The sequence below is a fragment of the Lithobates pipiens genome, unplaced genomic scaffold (assembly GCF_037356315.1).
Source record: "Lithobates pipiens isolate NorthernLeopardFrog02 unplaced genomic scaffold, aLitPip1_a1.2 Scaffold_25, whole genome shotgun sequence".
NCBI lineage: Eukaryota > Metazoa > Chordata > Amphibia > Anura > Ranidae > Lithobates > Lithobates pipiens.
Window position 1 is genome coordinate 90,125,592 of NW_027507787.1, and position 23,533 is coordinate 90,149,124.

The 23,533-nt window shown below is 45.1% G+C and overlaps 1 protein-coding gene across 1 annotated transcript in view; it reads right to left on the reverse strand.

Annotated features, from left to right (window-relative positions):
• LOC143930380 (uncharacterized) overlaps positions 1-23,533 on the reverse strand; it is a 158,661-nt gene that overhangs the window by 108,985 nt on the left and 26,143 nt on the right. The window contains exon 4 of the mRNA XM_077454662.1: positions 10,056-10,175. Coding sequence (XP_077310788.1) covers positions 10,056-10,175 — 120 coding nt within the window. The remainder of the gene's footprint in view (positions 1-10,055; positions 10,176-23,533) is intronic.

Sequence of the window (23,533 nt, forward strand, 5' to 3'; positions counted from 1 at the left end):
TGTGTTGTAGGAGACCCACTGGAAGGTGTTGTGGAGTCTTACTCTGAACACACATGGAACAGGCAGCTACGAAGGCAGTTACATCAGTGCTTAAACTAGGCCACCAGAATAGTTGGGAAATAGCCCAAAAGAGTTGATTCTTCCCAGGGTGGCCAGTAGCCTTGGGAAAATGTTAAGTCTGGAGCACAGCAGAATGGAGACTCTCTGGGACAAAGCAGCGGTCACAAGGTTTCTCAGGAGCAGCATGGACCTGAGCAGCAAGAATTTTGTCACCCAAAGGAGAAGTTAGACTGGTGAGAACCGTAGCCAGAATACGATCAGGAGGAATCACAGGAACTGGAACCGACTCCATCTTGGAAGTGGAGGAAAATTGATGTGACAATGCGCCAGCCCTTATATTCTTAGTACCGGGTAAGAATGAGACAATGTAATTGAAACTTGACAAGAAAAGAGCCCATAATGCCCATCTGGGAGAGAGGCGTTTATCCTCAGACAAGAATGTGAGATTCTTAAGTAAGAAGGAGAACCAGCACAGTGGTACCTTCGAGGAGAGGTAGGACATTGAGACAGAAGGGCACTAGGGATGAGCTCAGTGTTCGACTCAAACGCATATTAGACTTGAACATGGGCCGTTCGCCTGTTCGACAAATTCAGAACTTTGTGGGACGTAAGTATCATATTCATGTGGTGCGAACGGCCCCCTATGCACTATGCCATCGCAGTGCATTGCTGGCCCATGCTTGGCCAATCACAGTGCCAGCAGCGAGGAGAGCCTTAATTGGCCACAGGCAGGATGCCTGTGGCAATTATAGCTCAGGGGGTTTAGTACACGACCCACACTATACAAGGCCACCAGCACGGCGGCCTTGTGTAGTGTGTTGGCGTGCAGGGAGAGAGCAGGATAGGCAGGGACAGTGTCTTTTTGCTTGTGAACCTAGCGCTTTTACAGTGGGTGTTGTGTGCCTCCTGCACAGTATCCACCAGAAGATACCCCTTATTGCTGGTGTTGTTCTGTTTCTGTAACACAGGCATCTGCAGCAGTTAGAGTGGGTGTAGTGTGCCTTCTGCACAGTATACACCTGAAGCTACCCCTTATTGCTGGCGTGTTGCTGGTGTTGTTCTATTTCTGTAGCACAGGCATCTGCAGCATTTACAGTGTGGTGTAGTGTGCCTCCTGCACAGTATACACCTGAAGCTACCCCTTATTGCTGGTGTTGTTCTGTTTCTGTAACACAGGCATCTGCAGCATTTGCAGTGGGTGTAGTGTGCCTCCTGCACAATATACACCTGAAGCTACCCCTTATTGCTGGCGTGGTTCTGTTTCTGTATACAGGCATCTGCAGCAGTTAGAGTGGGTGTCGTGTGCCTCCTGCACAGTATACACCTGAAGATACCCCTTACTGATGGTGTTGTTCTGTTTCTGTAACACAGGCATCTGCAGCAGTTAGAGTGGGTGTTGTGTGCCTCCTGCACAGTATACACCTGAAGCTACCCCTTATTGCTGATGTTGTTCTGTTTCTGTAACACAGGCCTCTGCAGCATTTACAGTGTGGTGTTGTGTGCCTCCTGCACAGTATACACCTGAAGCTACCCCTTATTGCTGGCGTGGTTCTGTTTCTGTAACACAGGCATCTGCGGCAGTTAGAGTGGGTGTCGTGTGCCTCCTGCACAGTATACACCTGAAGATACCCCTTATGGATAGTGTTGTTCTGTTTCTGTAACACAGGCATCTGCAACATTTACAGTGGGTGTAGTGTGCCTCCTGCACAGTATACACCTGAAGCTACCCTTTATTGCTGGTGTTATTCTGTTTCTGTAACAAAGGCATCTGCAGCAGTTAGAGTGGGTGTAGTGTGCCTCCTGCACAGTATACACCTGAAGATACCCCTTATTGCTGGTGTTGTTCTGTTTCTGTAACACAGGCATCTGCGGCTTTTACAGTGGGTGTAGTGTGACTCCTGCACAGTATACACCTGAAGCTACCCCTTATTGCTGGTGTGGTTCTGTTTCTGTAACATAGGCATCTGCAGCAGTTAGAGTGGGTGTCGTGTGCTTCCTGCACAGTATACACCTGTAGATACCCCTTATTGCTGGCGTGTTGCTGGTGTTGTTCTATTTCTGTAACACAGGCATCTGCAGCATTTACAGTGTGGTGTAGTGTGCCTCCTGCACAGTATACACCTGAAGCTACCCCTTATTGCTGGCGTGGTTCTGTTTCTGTAACACAGGCATCTGCGGCAGTTAGAGTGGGTGTCGTGTGCCTCCTGCACAGTATACACCTGAAGATACCCTTTATGGATAGTGTTGTTCTGTTTCTGTAACACAGGCATCTGCAGCAGTTAGAGTGGGTGTTGTGTGCCTCCTGCGCAGTGTACACCTGAAGCTACCCCTTATTGCTGGTGTTGTTCTGTTTCTGTAACACAGGCATCTGCAGCATTTACAGTGTGGTGTTGTGTGCCTCCTGCACAGTATACACCTGAAGCTACCCCTTATTGCTGGCGTGGTTCTGTTTCTGTAACACAGGCATCTGCGGCAGTTAGAGTGGGTGTCGTGTGCCTCCTGCACAGTATACACCTGAAGATACCCTTTATGGATAGTGTTGTTCTGTTTCTGTAACACAGGCATCTGCAGCAGTTAGAGTGGGTGTTGTGTGCCTCCTGCGCAGTGTACACCTGAAGCTACCCCTTATTGCTGGTGTTGTTCTGTTTCTGTAACACAGGCATCTGCAGCATTTACAGTGGGTATAGTGTGCCTCCTGCACAGTATACACCTGAAGCTGCCCCTTATTGCTGGTGTTGTTCTGTTTCTGTAACAAAGACATCTGCAACATTTACAGTGGGTGTAGTGTGCCTCCTGCACAGTATACACCTGAAGCTACCCCTTATTTCTGGTGTTGTTCTGTTTCTGTAAAACAGGCATCTGCTGCATTTACAGTGGGTGTAGTGTGCCTCCGGCACAGTATACACCTGAAGATAACCCTTATTGCTGGCGTTGTTCTGTTTCTGTAACAAAGGCATCTACAGCAGTTACAGTAGGTGTAGTATGCCTCCTGCACAGTATACACCTGAAGCTACCCCAATTGCTGGTGTTCTTGAGATCCTATACCACAGGCAGGCAGCTGCAGTAATTACAGTCGGTATACTGTGTCATCTACCCCAATTGCTGGTTTTCCCATCTCCCTACAGGCCATTAGTAAGTCTGGAAGGCCAACAAGGAGAGGCAGACAGTCACGAGCCAATAAAAGTGGGCAAGCAGGCTCTGTGTCTACAGACAACAGTGCTGGTCATGGACGCGGTGCATCGTCATCAGCACGTGGCCATGGGACACGCTTGTCATTATTTTTGGCAGCTGGACGTGTTGAGACGTATCATGCTGAAGACTTGGTAGAGTGGATGACCAAGCCCTCCTCATCCTCCTCATCCTCTCTCACCCAGGCTCAGGGTACTAGCAAAGCAGCTGCCAACACGTCCTCTTCTGTCATCTCAATGTCATCAGTCACTCCTTACCTAGACCCACCATGTCCTCCTGAGTAGTCCTCCGAACTGTTTGAGCACAATGTTGGGAACATGCTCCAGGAGAATGCCCAGCGTTTTGAAGGCTCTGATGATGATACCCAGCTAGAGGAAGGCAGTAGCATGAGCACAGAGAGAGGGGATGCTCAAGAAGGACAGCAATCTGGCAGTCATGTTCTACCAGCTGCAGCATACTGCCAGGTTTGCTCCAGTGATGAAGAGGGAGGGGATGATGAGGTCACTGACTCCACATGGGTGCCTGATAGGAGAGAGGAGGAGGAGGCACATCTCCAACGAGGCAGGATGCCCTCCGGGGGCCAGCTTAAGGGCAGCACACTGACTGAATCACACCGCAGAGCTCCACATGTGCAGGGCGCTGCCTCTGCGCGTTATTCCAAAAGTTCTTTAGCGTGGGCCTTTTTTGAGACAAGTGCATCAGATCGCACCGCTGCTATTTGCAAGATATGTCTCAAGCGTATCTTGCCTGGCCAAAACATCAGCCGCTTGGGCACCACATGCTTGACTAGACATATGTTGATCTGCCATGCAGCTCGTTGGCAAGAGTACCTTAAAGACCCACACCAAAGAACAAAGCGGACCTCTCCTTGCTCCTCATCAGCTGGGATCTCCAACCCCACTATACCTTCGGTCCTCTCTGAAACCTGCACTGAGAGGAATGAAGGTGTAGAATTAGGTGTGTCACAGCCAAGTACTTGCGGGCTAGCAGTACACCGTCCTCCGATTGTAGCAGGCAAATTTCCCTGCCCCAGCTTCTGGACCGTCGAAAGAAGTTCACTCCCAGCCATCCATATGCCCAGCAGTTGAATGCTAGCTTGGCTAAATTGCTAGAATTTCAACTGCTGCCTTTTGAGTTAGTAGACTCGGCCACCTTCCGTGAGATTGCGCAATGTGCAGTTCCTCAGTGGCAGGTTCCCAAACTGCACTTTTTCTCATGGAAGGCGATTCCGGCTCTCTACCGGCATGTGAAAGGCAATGTCTTGGCCTTGCTGGACAGGGCAGTCAGTGGTAAGGTTCATTTTACCACTGACTCATGGTCCAGCAGGCATGGACAGGAACATTACCTATCTTTCACGGCCCATTGGGTCACTCTTCTGGCAGCTGGGAAGGCTGCAGGACAAGGTGCAGTAGTGTTGCCTCCAAAATGCTGCTACTGGTTGTGACACACCTCTCTTCTCCACCCCCTCCTCTTCTTCTTCTTCCTCCATGGCCTCTTTCTGTGCTTTGTCCTCGGAACCAGCGGTGCTAGGTAGGCGTTCAAGGAGCTACGAAAGTACGCAGGCAAAAAGATGCCATGCCGTGCTTGCGCTGGTGTGTTTGGGGGACAGGAGCCACACTGGGGGAGATATTTTGTCAGCTCTGCAGGGGCAGGCCAAGAGATGGTTGACGTCATGCTAGCTTAAGCCAGGAATGGTGGTTTGTGACAATAGCACCAACCTCCTCTCCGCCCTCCAACAGGGACAACTGACCCATGTGCCCTGTCTGGCTCACGTCCTTAACCTGGTGGTGCAGCGGTTCTTGGGCAGGTACCCAGGCTTACAGGATGTCCTGAGGCAGGCCAGGAAAGTCTGTGTGCATTTCTGCAGATCATATAATGCCAGTGCTCGGATGGCTGAACTCCAAAAGGAGTTCAACCTGCCCAAGAACCGCCTTATATGTGACATGACCACCAGGTGTAACTCAACGTTGGCCATGCTGCAGTGGCTTCACATGCAGCAGAGGGCCATCAATGAGTACCTGTGCGACTATGGCACCAGGACAGGGTCAGGGAGCTCAGTTTTTTTTCACCACACCAGTGGGGCATGATCAGGGATGCATGCACTGTCCTGTCACCATTTGAGGAGGCCACAAGGATGGTGAGCAGTGACAGTGCATGCATCAGTAACACTGTACCTTTTGTCCACTTGTTGGAGCATACGCTGTGTGGAATAATGGACAGGGCACTTGAGGCAGAACAGAGTCAGGAAAAAAAGGACTTCCTTGCCTCTCAAGGCCCCTTTATCCAGACAGTGTTCCTGCCGTCCCACCCATCACACAGGAAGAGGACGAGGAGGAGGAGGATTGTGTCAGCATGGAGGTGGAGCCTGGCACTCAGCAGCAGCAGTCTTTTAGGGATGATTTATAGTCCCAAGAAACTCGTGGACTTGTACGTGGCTTGGAGGAGGTGGCTGCGGATCATGTCGTCCTTAGTGACCCAGAGGACTCCAGAGCGAATGCCTCAGCTAACCTATGCTGCATGGCCTCCCTGATCCTGCAAAGCCTGCGGAAGGATCCTCATATTCTTTGGATCAAGGAGAGGGACCATTACTGGCTGGCCATTCTCCTTGATCCACAGTACAAGGGTAAGGTTCTAGACCTTATCTTGCCATTGCAGAGGGAGCAGAGGATGAGACATTTCCAGGAGGCCTTGCAGAATGGTCTGTGCAACGTGTTCCCAGAGACTGGGAGGTTACAAACTCCTGGTCCTGGAAAATATGCTGGCGAAGCTTCGGTCAGTCACAGAAGGAGAGGTGGAAAAGGTGACTGTCTGACCGATGCGTTCAGACAATTTTTTAGTCCGCAGCCCCAAGGTATGATCGGTTCCAGCAACCAGAAGAAATGTCAGCCAAGCACGTCTTTAACAGGAACACAGGAGAGCCTCTCTAGAAATGTGACCACGGCGAAGGCAGAGATCATCTGGACTAGATGGCTTCAGTAGGCAGGATTGATGAGCAGGATCATCAACAGGTGAGTCACTTTGGAGAGATAGGAGCTGGCAATTAGCCAACGGCTGAGCGGCCAGCTCAGAGAAGGAAGGGCTGGGCTCAGCCCTAACAAAAATACAGTGCAGCCGTTGTACAGTTTCTAATACAGTGCAGGCAGTGTACACAGTATCTAATACAGTGTGTACAGTTTCTACTACACTTTTGGGGATGTACACAGTATACAATACAGTGCAGCCATAGTACAGTTGCTAATACAGTGCAGGCAGTGTACACAGTATCTAATACAGTGTATATAGTTTCTATACACAATAGACATGTGCAGAGTAAAATATTTCGTTTCGGAATTTCGTTTTCGTCCGAAAACGTAATTTATTTAGTTACTCCCGAAATTCGTTTTTATTTATTTAGTTTTTCGTTCAAAAATTGCATTCGTCCGAAAATCCACATGAATTACGGTCGAATCTGTCTTGGAAGGCTTATGGTGTCTGTCGAATGTATAAAGAAGATTCGACGGAGCTAACTATATAGCATACTTTAGAACCCTATTAAAGTCTATGGGACTCCAACGTTCAAAATCTAAAGTGCTCATTTTAAAGGCTAATTTGCAAGTTACTGTCCTAAAAAGTGTTTGGGGACCTGCCCCAGGGGACATGTATCAATGCAAAAAAAAGTTTTAAAAACGGCCGTTTTTTCGGGAGCAGTGATTTTAATAATGATTAAAGTGAAACAATAAAAGTGTAATATTCCTTTAAATTTCGTAGGGGGGGGGGGGGGTTGTCTATAGTATGCCTGTGAAGGGGCGCATGTTTCCCGTGCTTAGAATTGTCCCTGCACAAAGTGTCATTTATGCAGGAAAAAAAGTCCTTTAAAATCACTCGCAGCTATTATGAATTGTCGGCTCCGTAATACAGAGAACACTCATTGAAAGTCATTGATAAAAAAATAAATAAATAAATAAATTTAAAAAAAAGCGTGGGGGTCCCCCAAATTCAATTACCAGGCCCTTCAGGTCTGGTGTGGATATTAAGGGGAACCCTGCCTCAAATTTAAGAAAAAATTTGACGTGGGGTTCCCCCTAAATATCCATAACCAGACCCTTCAGGTCTGGTATGGATATTAAGGGGAACCCCGCGTCAAATTTAAAAAAAAATTGACGTGGGGTTCCCCCTAAAAATCCATACCAGACCCTTTATCCGAGCACGCAACCTGGCAGGCCGCAGGAAAAGAGGGGGGGACGAGAGAGCGGCCCCCCCTCCCTCCTGAACCGTACCAGGCCACATGCCCTCAACATTGGGAGGATGCTTTGGGGGTCTGTGACCCCTCAAAGCACCTTGTCCCCATGTTGATGAGGACAAGGGCCTCATCCCCACAACCCTGGCTCAAGGTGGGATGTGTAAGTTATTTCGCACCGACTGTTGTATATACATTTCTGATAATGAGGACATTATAAAAGGACATCTTGCTAAGATAAGAGAACTACAGAATAAGGCCAGAGATATTGCTAAAGATGGATGGAACCCCTTTAAGGCTTTAGGAGGTTTTGGTGACTTTTTATATGGTATAGCAACATGGTTACAGAAACTAGGCGCTTACATTGCGATGTTCCTATTTCTCATATTTGTCATTTACTTCCTCATCAGGCTGTGCCTCCGTGTGACTACCCGCTGTACCGACAAATGGTCCACCAGCCCTGATGAACCCATTATTGTGAGAAAGTTAGGAGAGAGCTGAACAGGACGCCGTCTCTCTGCGCCAATGTAACAGGAGTTACCAGCAATCGGCTGAATGTAACGCGGAGAAGAATGGTGTCAAATAAACAAAAGGAGGGAAATGACATGGACATTCACTGTACTGTTCATTTAAGCACAAGAGACTCCATTTTGCCCTCCCTTCTCACTGTTTTACTTTTGCAATTGTTCTATTCGCTAGCTTTTAATAATATATTTCTATTTGTTTAGCTCTTAATAACATATTTCTATTTGTTAGTTTTTAATAACATCTCACACCACCCCTTTCTTATCTATGTATAAAATAACATGTAATAATAAATTTTGACACTGAACGGACATTTTAAACACAGTGATTGAGTCCTGTGAATCTGTTCCTGCAGCTGCAGTATTAACTTTGTTTTAGAGTCCCAATCAGAAATCAGTCATAACAGTTTTGGCTGGAGACACTGCAGGCATTCCGGCGGCTGACGTTTCTTATATACGGAGGGCAGGGCCACCCGTCACCTGACCCCGCCCCCCTCTGACGCAAGGGGAAACCCGGGGTTCCCTGTGACGTAGGGGTGACCCGCACCCCTCTGATGTAACACAGGCAGGTTTCCGTTACATCAGAGGGGGGCGGGGTCACCCATACGTCACGGGGAACCCCGGGTTTCCCCTTGCGTCTGAGGGGGGCGGGGTCAGGTGACGGGTGGCCCCGCCCTCCGTATATAAGAAACGTCAGCCGCCGGAATGCCTGCAGTGTCTCCGTGGAGGAGACAGAAGAAGGATGGAGGATCGCTGCGCTGGATGAGATGAGACATCGCTGGAGAGATGATCGTCCGTCGCTGGATAGCAAGAGTGGATTACCGCCGCTGGAATCTTTTTTTTATTTTTTTATTTTTAATAAAGGAATTTTTAAAAAGTGTGTTTGTTTTATTTAACCATTTTTTACACTTTCTTTGTGAAATGGTAGGGGTACTTTTGTACCCCCTTACCATTTCAAACAGGGGGGGGCGGGATCTGGGGGTCCCCTTGTTAAAGGGGGCTTCCAGATTCTGATAAGCCCCCCACCCGCAGACCTCCACAACCACCGGCCAGGGTTGTGGGGATGAGGCCCTTGTCCTCATCAACATGGGGACAAGGTGCTTTGAGGGGTCACGGACCCCCAAAGCATCCTCCCAATGTTGAGGGCATGTGGCCTGGTACGGTTCAGGAGGGAGGGGGGGCCGCTCTCTCGTCCCCCCCTCTTTTCCTGCGGCCTGCCAGGTTGCGTGCTCGGATAAAGGGTCTGGTATGGATTTTTAGGGGGAACCCCACGTCAATTTTTTTTTAAATTTGACGCGGGGTTCCCCTTAATATCCATACCAGACCTGAAGGGTCTGGTTATGGATATTTAGGGGGAACCCCACGTCAAATTTTTTCTTAAATTTGAGGCAGGGTTCCCCTTAATATCCACACCAGACCTGAAGGGCCTGGTAATTGAATTTGGGGGACCCCCACGCTTTTTTTTAAATTTATTTATTTTTTTATTTTTTTATCAAGGACTTTCAATGAGTGTTCTCTGTATTACGGAGCCGACAATTCATAATAGCTGCGAGTGATTTTAAAGGACTTTTTTTCCTGCATAAATGACACTTTGTGCAGGGACAATTCTAAGCACGGGAAACATGCGCCCCTTCACAGGCATACTATAGACAACCCCCCCCCCTACGAAATTTAAAGGAATATTACACTTTTATTGTTTCACTTTAATCATTATTAAAATCACTGCTCCCGAAAAAACGGCCGTTTCTGACAGGAGGCTGCAGAGAGATGCTCTGAATTGAGACAAGTACATACTATAGAGGGATATGCTTTGTTCAAATTCCATGTCTGAGGTTTACAACCACTTTAATTTTTTGTACTAGTGACATGTCACTGGAAAAAGAGGAGAAAGAACATTTTTCCAAGATGTCTACAGAAAGCAATGTTAGGAGGCTGTAATCTTCCCCCACTCTAATCTAAAATGAAAAAGAATGTTTTGTCTGGAGATGAACTAAAAGCATGCAGAAACTTTTAGCAGGCATACAGTATATTCATCAAGAGACACGTGTATAAATGGATGTACTTACAAATACATGGCAGATAAATACAATGCCATACGATATAGTTCTTAAATGGTCATACTCTCCAAAAATCACCAGCATAACTGCCAGTGACAACTGCACAAGGCTGAGGCAAATCAGCAACACCTAGGTACAAAATGATACTATTAGTGTCTTTAATGTATAATAGTCCATGATAATATTACAATGACCAATTGTTAAGCAATTCATCACATCAGCAGCGATGATAATTGTACATGTTATTTTGTACTAATAAATACAGTGCAGCACTAATAAAACAGTGATCTAAGTAATCAATATATGTTAAGATTACCCTCAACATATGTAAATCCAAAGTAATCAATACATGTTAAGATTTACCTCAATATATGTAAAACAAAATAATTAATACAAGTTAAGATTAACCTCAACATACCTAAACCAAAGTAATCAATAGGTTTTAAGATTACCCTCAACGTATGTAAACCAAAGTAATAAATGCATGTAAAGATTAAAGGCTAAGTTCACCTTTTTTCTCTAAATTCCAGCTCCCCTATATACCAATATACTGTAGCATTAATGTACTTCTTTTGCAAAAATAAAAAAGCTTTTAATTTATTCTACACACGCTTACCTCACTGTCCTTATGACTGTTTGAAAACACTGATCCATTACTTCTGCCTTACTTCCTGGACAGACTTTAGGTCAGGGGTAGGCAACCTCGGCAATCCAGCTGTTTTAAAACTACAAATCCCATCATGCCTCTGCCTCTAGGAGTCATACTTGTGATTGTCAGGGTGTTGCAATGTATCATGGGACTTGTAGTTTCACCACAGCTGGAGGACCGAGGTTGCCTACCCCTGCTTTAGGTCATGACACAAGAAGGAGTTGACCAGCTGGATGATAGATGGGTAGATGATGCAGTGTGTGTGCTAATGAGGTCAGCTGGTCAACTCCTTCCTGTGGCATGACCCAAAGTCTGTCTAGGAAGTAAGGCAGAAGTAATGGAGCAGTGTTTTTAAAGCCATGAGGACAGTGAGGTAAGCGTGTATAGAATAAATGGAAAGCTTTTTTATTTTTGCAAAAGTAGAACATCCTATATTGGTACATAGTGAAGCTGGAATCTACAAAAAAAAGGGTGAACAAATGTGAACTTAGAATTTAACCTCAACATACGTAAACCAAACTAATTAATACGTTTTAAGATTAACCTCAACATATGTAAAACCAAAATAATCAATGTTAAGAGTAAAAATATGATTAAAAACCCGCGCTGTGGAAATAAAGAAATAAAAAGTGTATACAAGGGCTGCTGCTGTAGTGCAAGGTAAGTACCCCAAAAAAAGTGGCAAAAAGAATTTAAACTCAGCGCTGCACTTATAAACTACTAATATGCATGTATACATACATCAACATGTGTAATATAATGACATGTATAACAAAATAAAGTGCTCAGTGCCAATATAGTGCAAATAAAGTGCAATCAATAAGGTTAATTATCATGTCTCTGAATTTTTCATTATTAAAAATTGCACATCAGCTACAGTGGATATACAATTGTGCTCACAAGTTTACAAATTTTCTTTCACTCATGGTTAGTGTTTGGCTGAAGCCATTTATTATCAATCAACTGTGTTTACCGTATATACTCGAGTATAGGCCGACCCGAATATAAGCCGAGGCCCCCAATTTACCCCCAAAAAAACTGGCAAACTTATTGACTCGTGTATAAGCCGAGGGTGAGACATGCCTGTCCATCCCTGTGTGTGTGTCCGTCCATCCCTGTGTGTCCGTCCATCCCTGTGTGTCCGTCCATCCCTGTGTGTCCGTCCATCCATCCCTGTGTGTGTGTGTGTCCATCCATCCATCCATCCCTGTGTGTGTGTGTCTCCATCCATCCATCCATCCATCCATCCCTGTGTGTGTGTGTCTCCATCCATCCATCCCTGTGTGTGTCTCCATCCATCCACCCATCCCTGTGTGTGTCTCCATCCATCCACCCATCCCTGTGTGTGTGTGTATCCATGTGTGTGTGTGTGTGTGTGTGTGTGTGTGTGTGTGTGTGTGTGTGTGTGTCCAGCCTACCTTTGTCCCGAGCCTCCGTCCCGTGCCTTGCCTCCTTGCCTCCGTTCCGTCCCGTGCCGTGCCTTGCCGTCGTGTCGTGCCTTGCCTTGCCTTGCCTCCGTCCCGTCCCGTCCCGTGCGGTGCCGTGCGGTGCCGTGCGGTGCCGTGCCTTGCCTTGCCTTGCCTTGCCTTGCCTCCGTCCCGTGCCCTCTTCGGCGGCCATTGTAAAATTCAAAAGCCGCGCCTCCTCCTTCGCCTGTGATAGGCGGAACACTGAATTTCCCAGCAGCCTGTGTTCCGCCTATCACGGACGTCGTATCATCCTCGTCCGTAGTACGAGGATGAGCGGATGCCCGTGATAGGCGGAACACAGGCTGCTGGGAAATTCAGTGTTCCGCCTATCACAGGCGAAGGCGGAGCCGGAGGCGCGGCTTTTGAATCAGAATGGCCGCTGTCTGTCTGCTCGACACGCTGATCGAGCGGGCAGACAGCGATGACTCGAGTATAAGCCGAGGGGGGCACTTTCAGCCTCAAAAAAGAGGCTGAAAATCTCGGCTTATACTCGAGTATATACGGTACTCTTTTTGAATCATAATCACAACAGAAACTAATCAAATTACCCTGATCAAAAGTTTACCCTAGTTATTAATACCATGTGTAGCGCTGGCTCCTGAAGAGCAGGCACTATGTTTTTTTTAAAGTTAATTTTCCTGAAACCACAGTTGGGTTTTTGGGCAAATTTTCTAAATGTATTGTTTCATTACCAGTCCAGCTGGGTTGCACTGGGTTCTCCTTGACCGCAGGTGTCGCTGTCACCACTGGCAAGAGTAAGAGCACAGTCTAGCTGGGTGTATTGAATGCCACTGTTCTTTGGGAACCAGCCCAGTGGGAGTGTTCTCCTGCTGTGCATTCTGGGAGGTGGTATTTAAGGTACGGACATCACGTGCTCCAGGGTTCTGGTGCTGGAGAGTTTTTCTACCTGTTCTGTTCAGGTGGTCCTCCTGACCCAGCCCCATGGCTCTCCTGGCCTGGGGTGCGGAACCATGCATTTTGAGTCTCGGGGCTGGCTGGCCCGAGGCAACGCAACTACAGGGACAGGTCTGAATGGATTTCAGGGCCTATTGATCCAAAGGTGGTCCGGTGCCATCTCATCCAAGGGAGAGGCCCAGCAACTGAAGAAACCCCAGGAGAGGACTCTTCAGGAGAAGGCCGTGCGCAAGTCTGGCTTCTCTGAAGGAGCCTGGAGGCTTAGTTGAAAGACACTACATGGATCTACACTCATACGATATCGCTTGATTGGCTGAGAGATACTGGTGCCGTATGATAGCTCTTTAAATTTGTCTATGTCCCTCAGTAACGCTCAAGTCTGTGGCAGAGACTTTTCTCAACTATCCTACGCTCCAGTCTGTGGCAGAGACTTTCTCAAATATCCTACGTTCAAGTCCGTGGCAGAGATTTTACTTAACACCCTACCAGCTGCTAGGCCTAGTGAGAGGAGGTCTATCCGGGAGTTGTAAAATCCAGTTGGGAAACCGTTTCTATTCTCTGGATGTTTCCTATAAGTGACTTTCCATTTTTGCAGTCTAAAGTACCTGAACTTACTCCTAACCCTCTACCCTTCATTGAGAGACTCTGTTGCTGTTTCAAATAAAAGAAAGATTCAGTGTCAGTTTCCACATTTCTTTGGGCCATCTACCACAGGAACCCCTAGACAGAGAAGCGGTCAAGAAGTTAACGGTAAGCCCAATAAAACCAGCATCTCCTTCGGGGTCAGTGCTACACATGTATTGCCCCCTTTAACATCAATGACAGCTTAAAGTGTTTTATGGTATTTGTGGGTGAGGCTCTTTATAGTAAAGCTGCCCATTCCTCTTGGCAAAAAGCCTCCAATTCCTGGAAATTCTTAGGCTGTCTTGCATGAACTGCACATTTGAGATCTCCCCAGGGTGGCTCAATGATATTGAGGTCAAGAGACTAAGATGGCTGCTCCAGAACCTTCACTTTATTCTGCTGTAGCCAATGACAGGTCGACTTGGCCTTGTGTTTTGGATCATTGTCATGTTGGAATGTCCAAGTATGTCCCATATGCAGCTTCCTGGCTGATAAATGCAAATGTTCCTCCAGTATTTTTTGATAACATACTGCATTCATCTTGACATCAATTTTGACCAAATTTCCTGTGCCTTTGTAGCTCACACATCCCCAAAACATCAGCGATCCACCTCCATGTTTCACAGTAGAAATGGTGTACCTTTCATCATACACCTACTACTCTCCAAATGTAGTGTTTATTAGGGATGAGCTTCGTGTTCGAGTCGAACGTACGTTCGACTCGAACATTGGCTGTTCGGCCGTTCGGCGAATTCCGAACGTTTGGGCCATTCGCGTCAAAATTCGAGTGACGCGCGCGCGGACCACAATGCACTGCGGTGGCGCAGTGCATTGCTGCCCCATGATTGGCCAAGCATGCACTGTGACCCCGCATGCTTGGCCAATCGCAGCGCCGGCAGCGAGGAGAGCCATGATTGGCCACAAGCATCCTGCCTGTGGCCAATCATAGCTCAGGCTGTGTAGTGCACACCCCACACTATATAAGGCCGCCTTTGAGGCGGCCTCGTGTAGTGTGTTACTTAGCATCTGAAGCAGTGGGTGTTCTGTGTACCTTCAACACAGTACACACCGATCGTTTTTGGCTGATTTCCTATCTTGCTGCTGTGTAGTGGTTGTTGTCTGTGCCCTGACTGCAGTATACACCACTATATTCACCTCACCTATATAGCTAGTGATCTAGCTTTAACCACTTAACAACTGCCCATTGCCGATTAACGGCTTCAGGGCGGTTGTTTAACTCTGAGAGGCCGTTAATTAACGGCCTCCCAGAATTCTGCTCTCGCGTGCCCCGAGGTGCGCGCACTCGAGAGCATCCGTGACCGCCGGGTCCACAGGACCCGGCGCATCACGGATCACGGTAAATGGCCGCTCATAGCGGCCGTTTACCACGTGATTGCTCCGTCAAATGACGGAGTGATCACTTGGAAACAAACCGGTGTCATGTTATGACGCCGGTTCCTCCCTCCCCTCTCTGTACCGATCGGTACAGCGGAGGGGAAAGAGATCGGTGTCAGCAGCGATGTGGGCTGCATCTGCAGTGCCCACATCGCTGCTCACCGAATTTAACCCCTCAATTCCCTGCCAATACTCTGCAATACCAGTGCATACTCTGCAGTACCCTGCCATTACTCTGCAGTACCCCGCCATTACTCTGCAGTACCCCGCCATTACTCTGCAGTGCAGTACCCCGCCATTACTCTGCAGTACCCTGCCATTACTCTGCAGTGCAGTACCCCCCATTACTCTGCAGTACCCTGCCATTACTCTGCAGTACCCCCCATTACTCTGCAGTAACCCCCATTACTCTGCAGTAACCCCCATTACTCTGCAGTACCCCCCAATACTCTTCAGTACCCGCCATTACTCTGCAGTACCCCCAATACTCTGCAGTACCCTGCCATTACTCTGTAGTACCCCCCAATACTCTGCAGTACCCTGCTATTACTCTGTAGTACCCCGCCAATACCCCGCCAATACTCTGTAATACCCTGCCATAAATTGCCATACCCAGCCATACTCAGAGATACCCAGCCATACTCGGTGATACCCTGAAATACCCAGCCATAGACGCCCCCCACCCCTCATCGCCCTCCGGTGCTTCTACCAACTCGCCAGTACGATCAAAGCCAGAATCTTTTTTTTATTTTTTATTTCAGGCTTCCCAGCCTAGAGGTGAGATGTGGGGTCATATTGACCCCCCAGATTTCACTGTAAAGAGGACCTGTCACCCCATATTCCTATTACAAGGGATGTTTACATTTCTTGTAATAGGAATAAAAGTGATCAAAAATATATTTTTGGGGAAAAAAATTTCAAACTAAAATAAATAAAGTAAAATGAACAATAAAAAAATAAAATAAAAATTAAAGCGCCCATGTCCCCATGTGCTCGCATGTGCCACACATGTGAGGTATCGTCGAGAATGTTAGAGCGAGAGCAATAATTCTAGTCCTAGACCTCCTCTGCAACTCAAAACATGTAACCAGTAAAAAAAAATTTTAAGCGTCGCCTATGGGGATTTTTTAAGTAGCGACGTTTGGCGCCATTCCACGGGCATGTGCAATTTTGAAGAGTGACATGTTTGATATCTATTTACTCAGCATAACTTCATCTTTCACTTTATGCAAACATTGGGCTAACTTTACTGTTTTTTTTGTTTGTTTTTTAAGCACAAAACTGTTTTTTCCCCCAAAAAAACGCGTTTGAAAAATTGCTGTGCAAATACCGTGTGAGATAAAAATTTGCAACGACCACCATTGTATTCTCCAGGGTCTTTGCTAAAAAAAAATATATATATAATGTTTTGGGGTTCTCTGTAATTTTCTAGCAAATAAATGATGATTTTTACATGTAGGAGAGAAATGTCAGAATTGTCCTGGGTGCTCCAGAACGCCTGATGGCGCTCCCTGCATGTTGGGCCTCTGTATGTGGCCACGCTGTGTAAAAGTCTCACACATGTGGTATCGCCGTACTCGGGAGTAATAGCAGAATGTGTTTTGGGGTGTAATTTGTGGTATGCATATGCTGTGTGTGTGAAATAACCTGATAATATGACAATTTTGTGGAAAAAAAAAAAAAAGGAAATAGGCCGTCAGTACTTCAGGTGTGATCAATTTTCAGATATTGGCACCATAGCTTGTGGACTCTATAACTTTCACAAAGACCAAATAATATCCACCAATTTGTACTTATTTTTACCAAAGATATGTAGTAGTATGAATTTTGGCTAAAATTTATGAAGAAAAAATGACTAATCTGCTAAATTTTATAACAGAAACGAAGAAAAATTAATTTTTTCGCAGAATTTTCGGTCTTTTTTCTTTTATAGCACAAAAAATAAAAAACCCAGCAGTGATTAAATACCACCAAAAGAAAGCTCTATTTGTGTGAAAAAAGGACAAACATTTCCTATAGGTCCAGTGTTGCATGACTGAGTAATTGTCATTCAAAATGTGAGGGCACCGAAAGCTGAAAATTGGTCTGGTTATTAAGGGTGTTTAAGTGCCCAGTGGTCAAGTGGTTAATAATAGAGCTTGCAGTCAGTAGTGTTAGGAGATAGTGCGTGCTGTCTGCGTGCTCTGTACCCAGTACATACCACTATAATATAGGGCAGGCCCCTACTTTCAAACATCCAACTTACAAACATCTCCTACTTGCAAACGCAAGGAGACAGCAGCAAGTGAGATGAAAAAAGATGGACGACAAAACAAATTATACAGGGGTGATAACCCTTCCCTATGTTTTCCAAAAAGCTTAAAAATCGTTTTTTTTACTGGAGCTACACTTTAAAAATGTACCGGTTGAAAATGACAAACAGATTCAACTTAACACAACAAACCTACACAGTCCCTGTCTTGTTTGCACCGCCTGTATACTGCTGTTCTGAGTATATAGGGCCTGGGGGCCACACGCATTTCCTTTTTTTAATATGGGTACGGGGTTCCCCTTAATATGCGTACAAGACCCAAATAGGCTGGTAATGGGCAGGGAGGGCTACCCATGCCATGTTTCTCAATGATTTTCAACCATATTGCAGGAACCAGATATAACATTAAAACCGCAAGCAGTTTTAAATGGTGTTATTTCCGTTTAATGTCATTTTGTGCAGGGACTGTTCTAAACACGGGAAACACGTGGCACTTCACAGGCATACTACAGACACCCCCCAGGCACCATATTTAAAGGAATATTTCATTTTTTTTTTCACTTTAATCGTCATTAAAATCAGTGCTCCCACCAAAACGGCAGTTTTTAAAACTTTTTTTTGCAGTGACCCATGTCCCCTGAGGCAGGAGGCAGGTCCCCAAACCCTTTTTAGGACACTATCTTGCATATTAGCCATTAAAATTAGCACTTTCCATTTCGAACGTTCGAGTCCCATAGACTTCAATGGGGTTCTAACGTTCGTACCGAACGCGGGGGTCGTTTGCAGGTTCTGGTGCGAACCGAACCGGGGGGTGTTCGGCTCATCCCTAGTGTTTATGGTTGTGGCCGAAAAGCTCAATTTTGGTCTCATCACTCCAAATGACTGTGTGCCAGAAGGTTTGAGGCTTGTCTCTGTGCTGTTTGGCGTATTGTAAGCAAGATACTTTGTAGCATTTGTTTAGTAATGGCTTTTTTCTGGCGACTTGACCATGCAGCCCGTTTTTCTTCAAGTGTCTTCTTATTGTGCATCTTGAAACAGCCACACCACATGTTTTCAGAGAGTCCTGTATTTCACCTGTTATTTATGAGTTATTTGTGAGTTTTTCTTTGCATCCCGAACTATTTTCCTGGCAGTTGTGGCTGAAATTTTTCCTGCAGATCCTTTGACAATTCTTTTGCTTTCCCCATTACTCAGAATCCAGAAACGTCAGTGCAGCACTGGATGAAAGATGCAAGGGACTGTCAGGAGTCCAGAAACTCATTTACCTTTAAAAATTAAAGTGGTTGTATACTCTTTTTTTTTTACTTTTACCTACAGGAAAGCCTATAATAAGGCTTACCTGTAGGTAAAAAAAATATCTCCTAAACCTGTACGGTTTAGGAGATATTCCCCTCGGTATGCGCCGCTGACTGCAGCGGCGCATACACACAAGGGGATTCTCGGCTGAAAATCCGGCAGTGGCCGACCGGCCGGGAGGAAATCTCCCGCGCGCATGCGTGGGAGTGACGATATCGCGGCTCCGGCCACTCACAGCGCTATCCGGAAGAAACGCAGAGGGAGCATGTCAGCTCCCTCGACGTGGATCGGGCCAGATGTCGGGGCCTCATTCTAAGGTAAGTATTTCATAATGAGCTAGTATGCAATGCATACTAGCTCATTATGCATTTTGCTTTGCAGGTGGTGAAAAAAAAAAAAAAACATTAGCGGGTTTACTACCACTTTAAGATGACGTCGTGCTGACAAAATGCGTAGGGCGTGGCCATAGGACGCACACTCTAAACAAATAGCTGTAGCGGCCAGCGGATGTTTTTATTCTTTGGCAATTTTAACATTTTGTGAAATGTGAGTAATTTTCTTTTATAATAAACTTCTTGTGGAAACTGTTTACACTATGGATACTCCTCTTTTTCATTGAGAACCCCACATTCATTGAGAATGTGAGATATTCCCAGCTGATGATAAACAAACTTCCCAGGGAAACACCAGAGAGGGACACAGGGGCTTACACTGTGAAGGCGATCCTACCCCTGAATACTGGCTGTTCAGGAGACAACGTCACATTTTTTGTTATATGCACTTATGTATACATTTTTTTTGTGTGATTTTTAAAGTGGTACACATTTATATGCATGTTTATTGAAAGCATAAACGTTTTTTTTTTTTTTTTTTTTCTGCCACCATCACATTTGGTAACATTGCACTAAATTTAATCCCAACCATAGGGGACTTTACAATTTGAGATTTCTTATCTCCACTTTTACTTTTCATTTTCAACATTATTTTTGATTCAAGTATTCAATTGACACACTATACAAATTAAGCTAGAAGGAGCACAATATCATTGAAAGTTTGTGATATTTTACACCTTAAAGGTATAGTGCCAAGTCTACTCTCTTTTTTTCATCATTTACCTTTAAGCCCAGTTTCACACTGAGCTTCGGCTGCGATGCCAGAGACATCTGTGCAGGTTTCTGCACAGATGTCAATGTAAATTGCAGCCCGAAATCACAAAAACAAGTACAGAAACTACTTTTTGAAATAGGTGCAGTGCCGCAGATGCAGCGTCGTACCGATTAGGACGGTGCCATTGACGGTAATTGCCACCGATTTGATATGTCAAATCGCAGGTCAAAAAGCTCCAGTGTGAACCAAGGCTTAGGCTCCATGCACACTGAAGCTCAAAAAAGCTTTTTCTGGACGCCAGATTGCTGGCAGAAAACGCTGGTTGAAAAACCTGCTTTTAACAGCGTTTTATACTAGCGTTTATGAGCGTTTTACAGTGTTAGCGTTAATGGGCGTTTTTTATAAAAATACACAGAGGACACTCCAAAAATCCCACAATGCATTGAAAAATAGAATGCCGAACACTAATTAACGCATGTTTATGAGCGTTTAATAGCGTTTATCAGCATTTATCAGCGTTTGCCGTTTTTTGGCGGTGAAAAACATCACTTTGAACGCAAATTTCTGGCGTTCAGAAAAAAGCCCATAAACTCCACTGCTCATTAAAGCTAAAAAACGTCCATGTGTGCATGGACACATAGACTAACATAGAGTGGAGTTTATGGGCTTTTAAAAAAAACGCCCAAACTCCAATAAACTGCAGTTTATGAGCTCCAGTGTGCATGGAGCCTTATACACACACACTAATTACAAGCAAACAGATCACAGATGAGGATGGTTACCTTTAATAGCCATTCAAACCCCTTTGTATCAACCTGTGTACATGTTATCAGGCCAAAATCACCAGGGTATGTAAACTTTTGATCAGGGTCATTTGGGTAGTTTCTGTTGTCATTATGATTTAAAGAGTAAACACAGTTGATTGATAATAAATGACTTTAGGAAAATACTAACCATGAGTGAAAGAAACGTTTTTGTGTTCTCATTCATATTCTATGAAAAATGGCCAAGAAATCCCAAATTCTGCCAGGGTATATAAACTTATGAGCACAACTGTAAAACGTCTACACACTCCTGTTAAGATGTCAGGTTTCTGTGATGTACAAAAAATAATACAAAGATAAATAATTTCAGAACGTTTTCCACCTTTAATGTGACCTATAAACTGTACATCTCAATTTAACAACAAACTGAAATCTTTTAGCTAGAGGAAAGTAAAAATAAAAAAATAAAGTTATATGGTTGCATAAGTGTGCACACCCTTAAACTAATACTTTGTTGAAGCACCTTTTGATTTTATTACAGCACTCAGTCTTTTTGGGTATGAGTCTATCAGTATGGCACATCTTGACTTGGCAATATTTGCCCACTCTTCTTTGCAAAAATACTCCAAAGCTGTTATGCCGCGTACACACGAGCGGACTTTTCAACATCCAAAGTCCGAAGGACTGAGTCCGTCAGACTATCCGATCGTGTGTGGGTGCAACGGACTTTTGACTCACCAAAGTCCGAAGGACTTTAGAATATGGAACATGCTTCAAATTTTTCCGAAGGAACTCCGCCGGACCCGGTCCCCTTCGAAAAATCCGCTCGTGTGTATGCTACTCCGACGGACTAAAACCGACGCTAGGGCAGCTATTGGCTACTGGCTATGAACTTCCTTATTCGAGTCGGGTCGTACGTCATCACGTTCGAATCCGTCGGAGTTTAGTGTGATCGTGTGTGGCCAAGTCCGTTCGGCCGAAAAGTCTGTCAGAACTCCGTCGGAATTCCAGCAGAACTCCGACGGAACTCCTTTGGAAGTCTGTCGGACATAAGTCCTCTCGTGTGTACGGGGCTTTAGAGTGCGAGGGCATCTCCTTTGCACAGCCCTCTTCAGATCACCCCACAGATTTTCAATCAGATTCAGGTCTGCGCTCTGACTGAGCCATTCCAAAACATGAATCCTCTTCTGGTGAAGCCATTCCTTTGTTGATTTGGATGTATGCTTTGGGTCGTTGTCATGCTGAAAGATGAAGTTCCTCTTCATGTTCAAGTTTTGTGCCAATATTGACTGGTATTTGGGACTGTCCATATTTCCCTGAAGAAAAACAGCCCCAAAGGATGGTGCTGCCACCACCATGCTTCACTGTGGGTATGGTGTTCCTTTAGCGATGTGCAGTGTTGTTTTTGCACAAAACATATCTTTTGGAATTATTGCTAACAAGTTCAAGCTTGGTTTCTTCGGACCATAACACATTTTCCTGCATTCTTTTGGCAAACCTGATGTGTCTTGACAGATGTGTTTTTGTAAACTTTTGCGGGCTTGGATGTTTTTTTTTCATAAGGAAAGGTTTTCATCTTGCCACTCTACCCCATAGCCCAGACATATGAAGAATACGGGAGATTGGTGTCACATGTGCCACACAACCAGTACTTGCCAGATATTCCTGCAGCTTATTTAATGTTGCTGTAGGCCTCCCGGCAGCCTCCCTGACCGTTTTCTTCTCGTCTTTTTATCAATTTTGAAAGGATGTCCAGTTCTTGGTAATGCCACTGTTGTGCCATATTTTCTCCACTTGATGATGACTGTCTTCACTGTGTTCTATGGTATATCTAATGCCTTTGCTCTTTTGTACCCTTCTCCTGACTGATACCTTTTAACAATTGAGATCCCTCTGATGATTTAGAAGCTCTCTGCAGACCATGGCTTTTGCTATAGGTTCCGACTAATAAAATGTCAAGAAAGACCTACAAGAACAGCTGAACTTTATTTGGAGTTAATCAGAGGCACTTTAAATAATGGAAGGTGTGAACTGACTCCTATTTAAGATGTGTTTGAATGTGATTACTTAATTCTGAATACAGCTACATCCCCAGTTATAAGAGGGTGGGAACACTTTTGCAACCACATTATTTTATTTTATTATTTTTACTTCCCCTCCCAAAAAGATTTCAGTTTGTTGTTCAACTGAGTTGTCCAGTTTATAGGTCACATTAAAGGGGGAAAAAGTTCTGAAATGATTTATCTTTGTCTCATTTTGTTTTACATCACAGAAACCTGACATTTTAACAGGGGTGTTTAGACTTTTTATATCCACTGTACATACAGTATACAACATTGTGTTCCATCAGCAGTAGGGGGGCTTCCCATCCTGTTCCCAGAAAAAATCAAGTCAGGCGCTGCTTAGCTATTCACAGAAGGTTTTATATTTTATGAATAAATACAAGGCTTCCTTTTATTTGGCTGAGGTGGAGAGGTGGGCAGATGACATCACAATATCTACCTCAGCTTCAGGTGGCATTTACTGAGCATTTCTAAAAGCATATTTAAAAGCTCAACTTTCTTTTAGGTTTGGATAGAATATGGAAGGATTGAAACCCATGACAGGTTACAGGTTTTTTATTGCGCAAAGAGAGTCACCCTTTCTATTTTCCCGGTGACCATCGTTACCAAGACAAAGTAAGGGAAAATCTAACATTTTGAATGGCCACCAGAAGATAGAAAGGAAATTTTCCAATGGAAAAACTTGATCTGGTGACAGCGATGAAAAGCTTTCCCTCACTTTAGAGAAATTTATTCTCACTTCCGGTTGTGTCTACAGGACAGGAAGTATAGAGAAGATACGTGAACAGAACCCAGGTTGCAAACAAAAACAAAAACAAAACAGGTAGGGTTTTATCCATTCCCTGTTCTATGCACAGAAACATGATTGTGGGAAAAAGTATACTTTAAATATCAACAGAACTTTAATAAGCTACTCAATTTTGCTAAATGTCTACTAAGGCTGCATAATGCTTG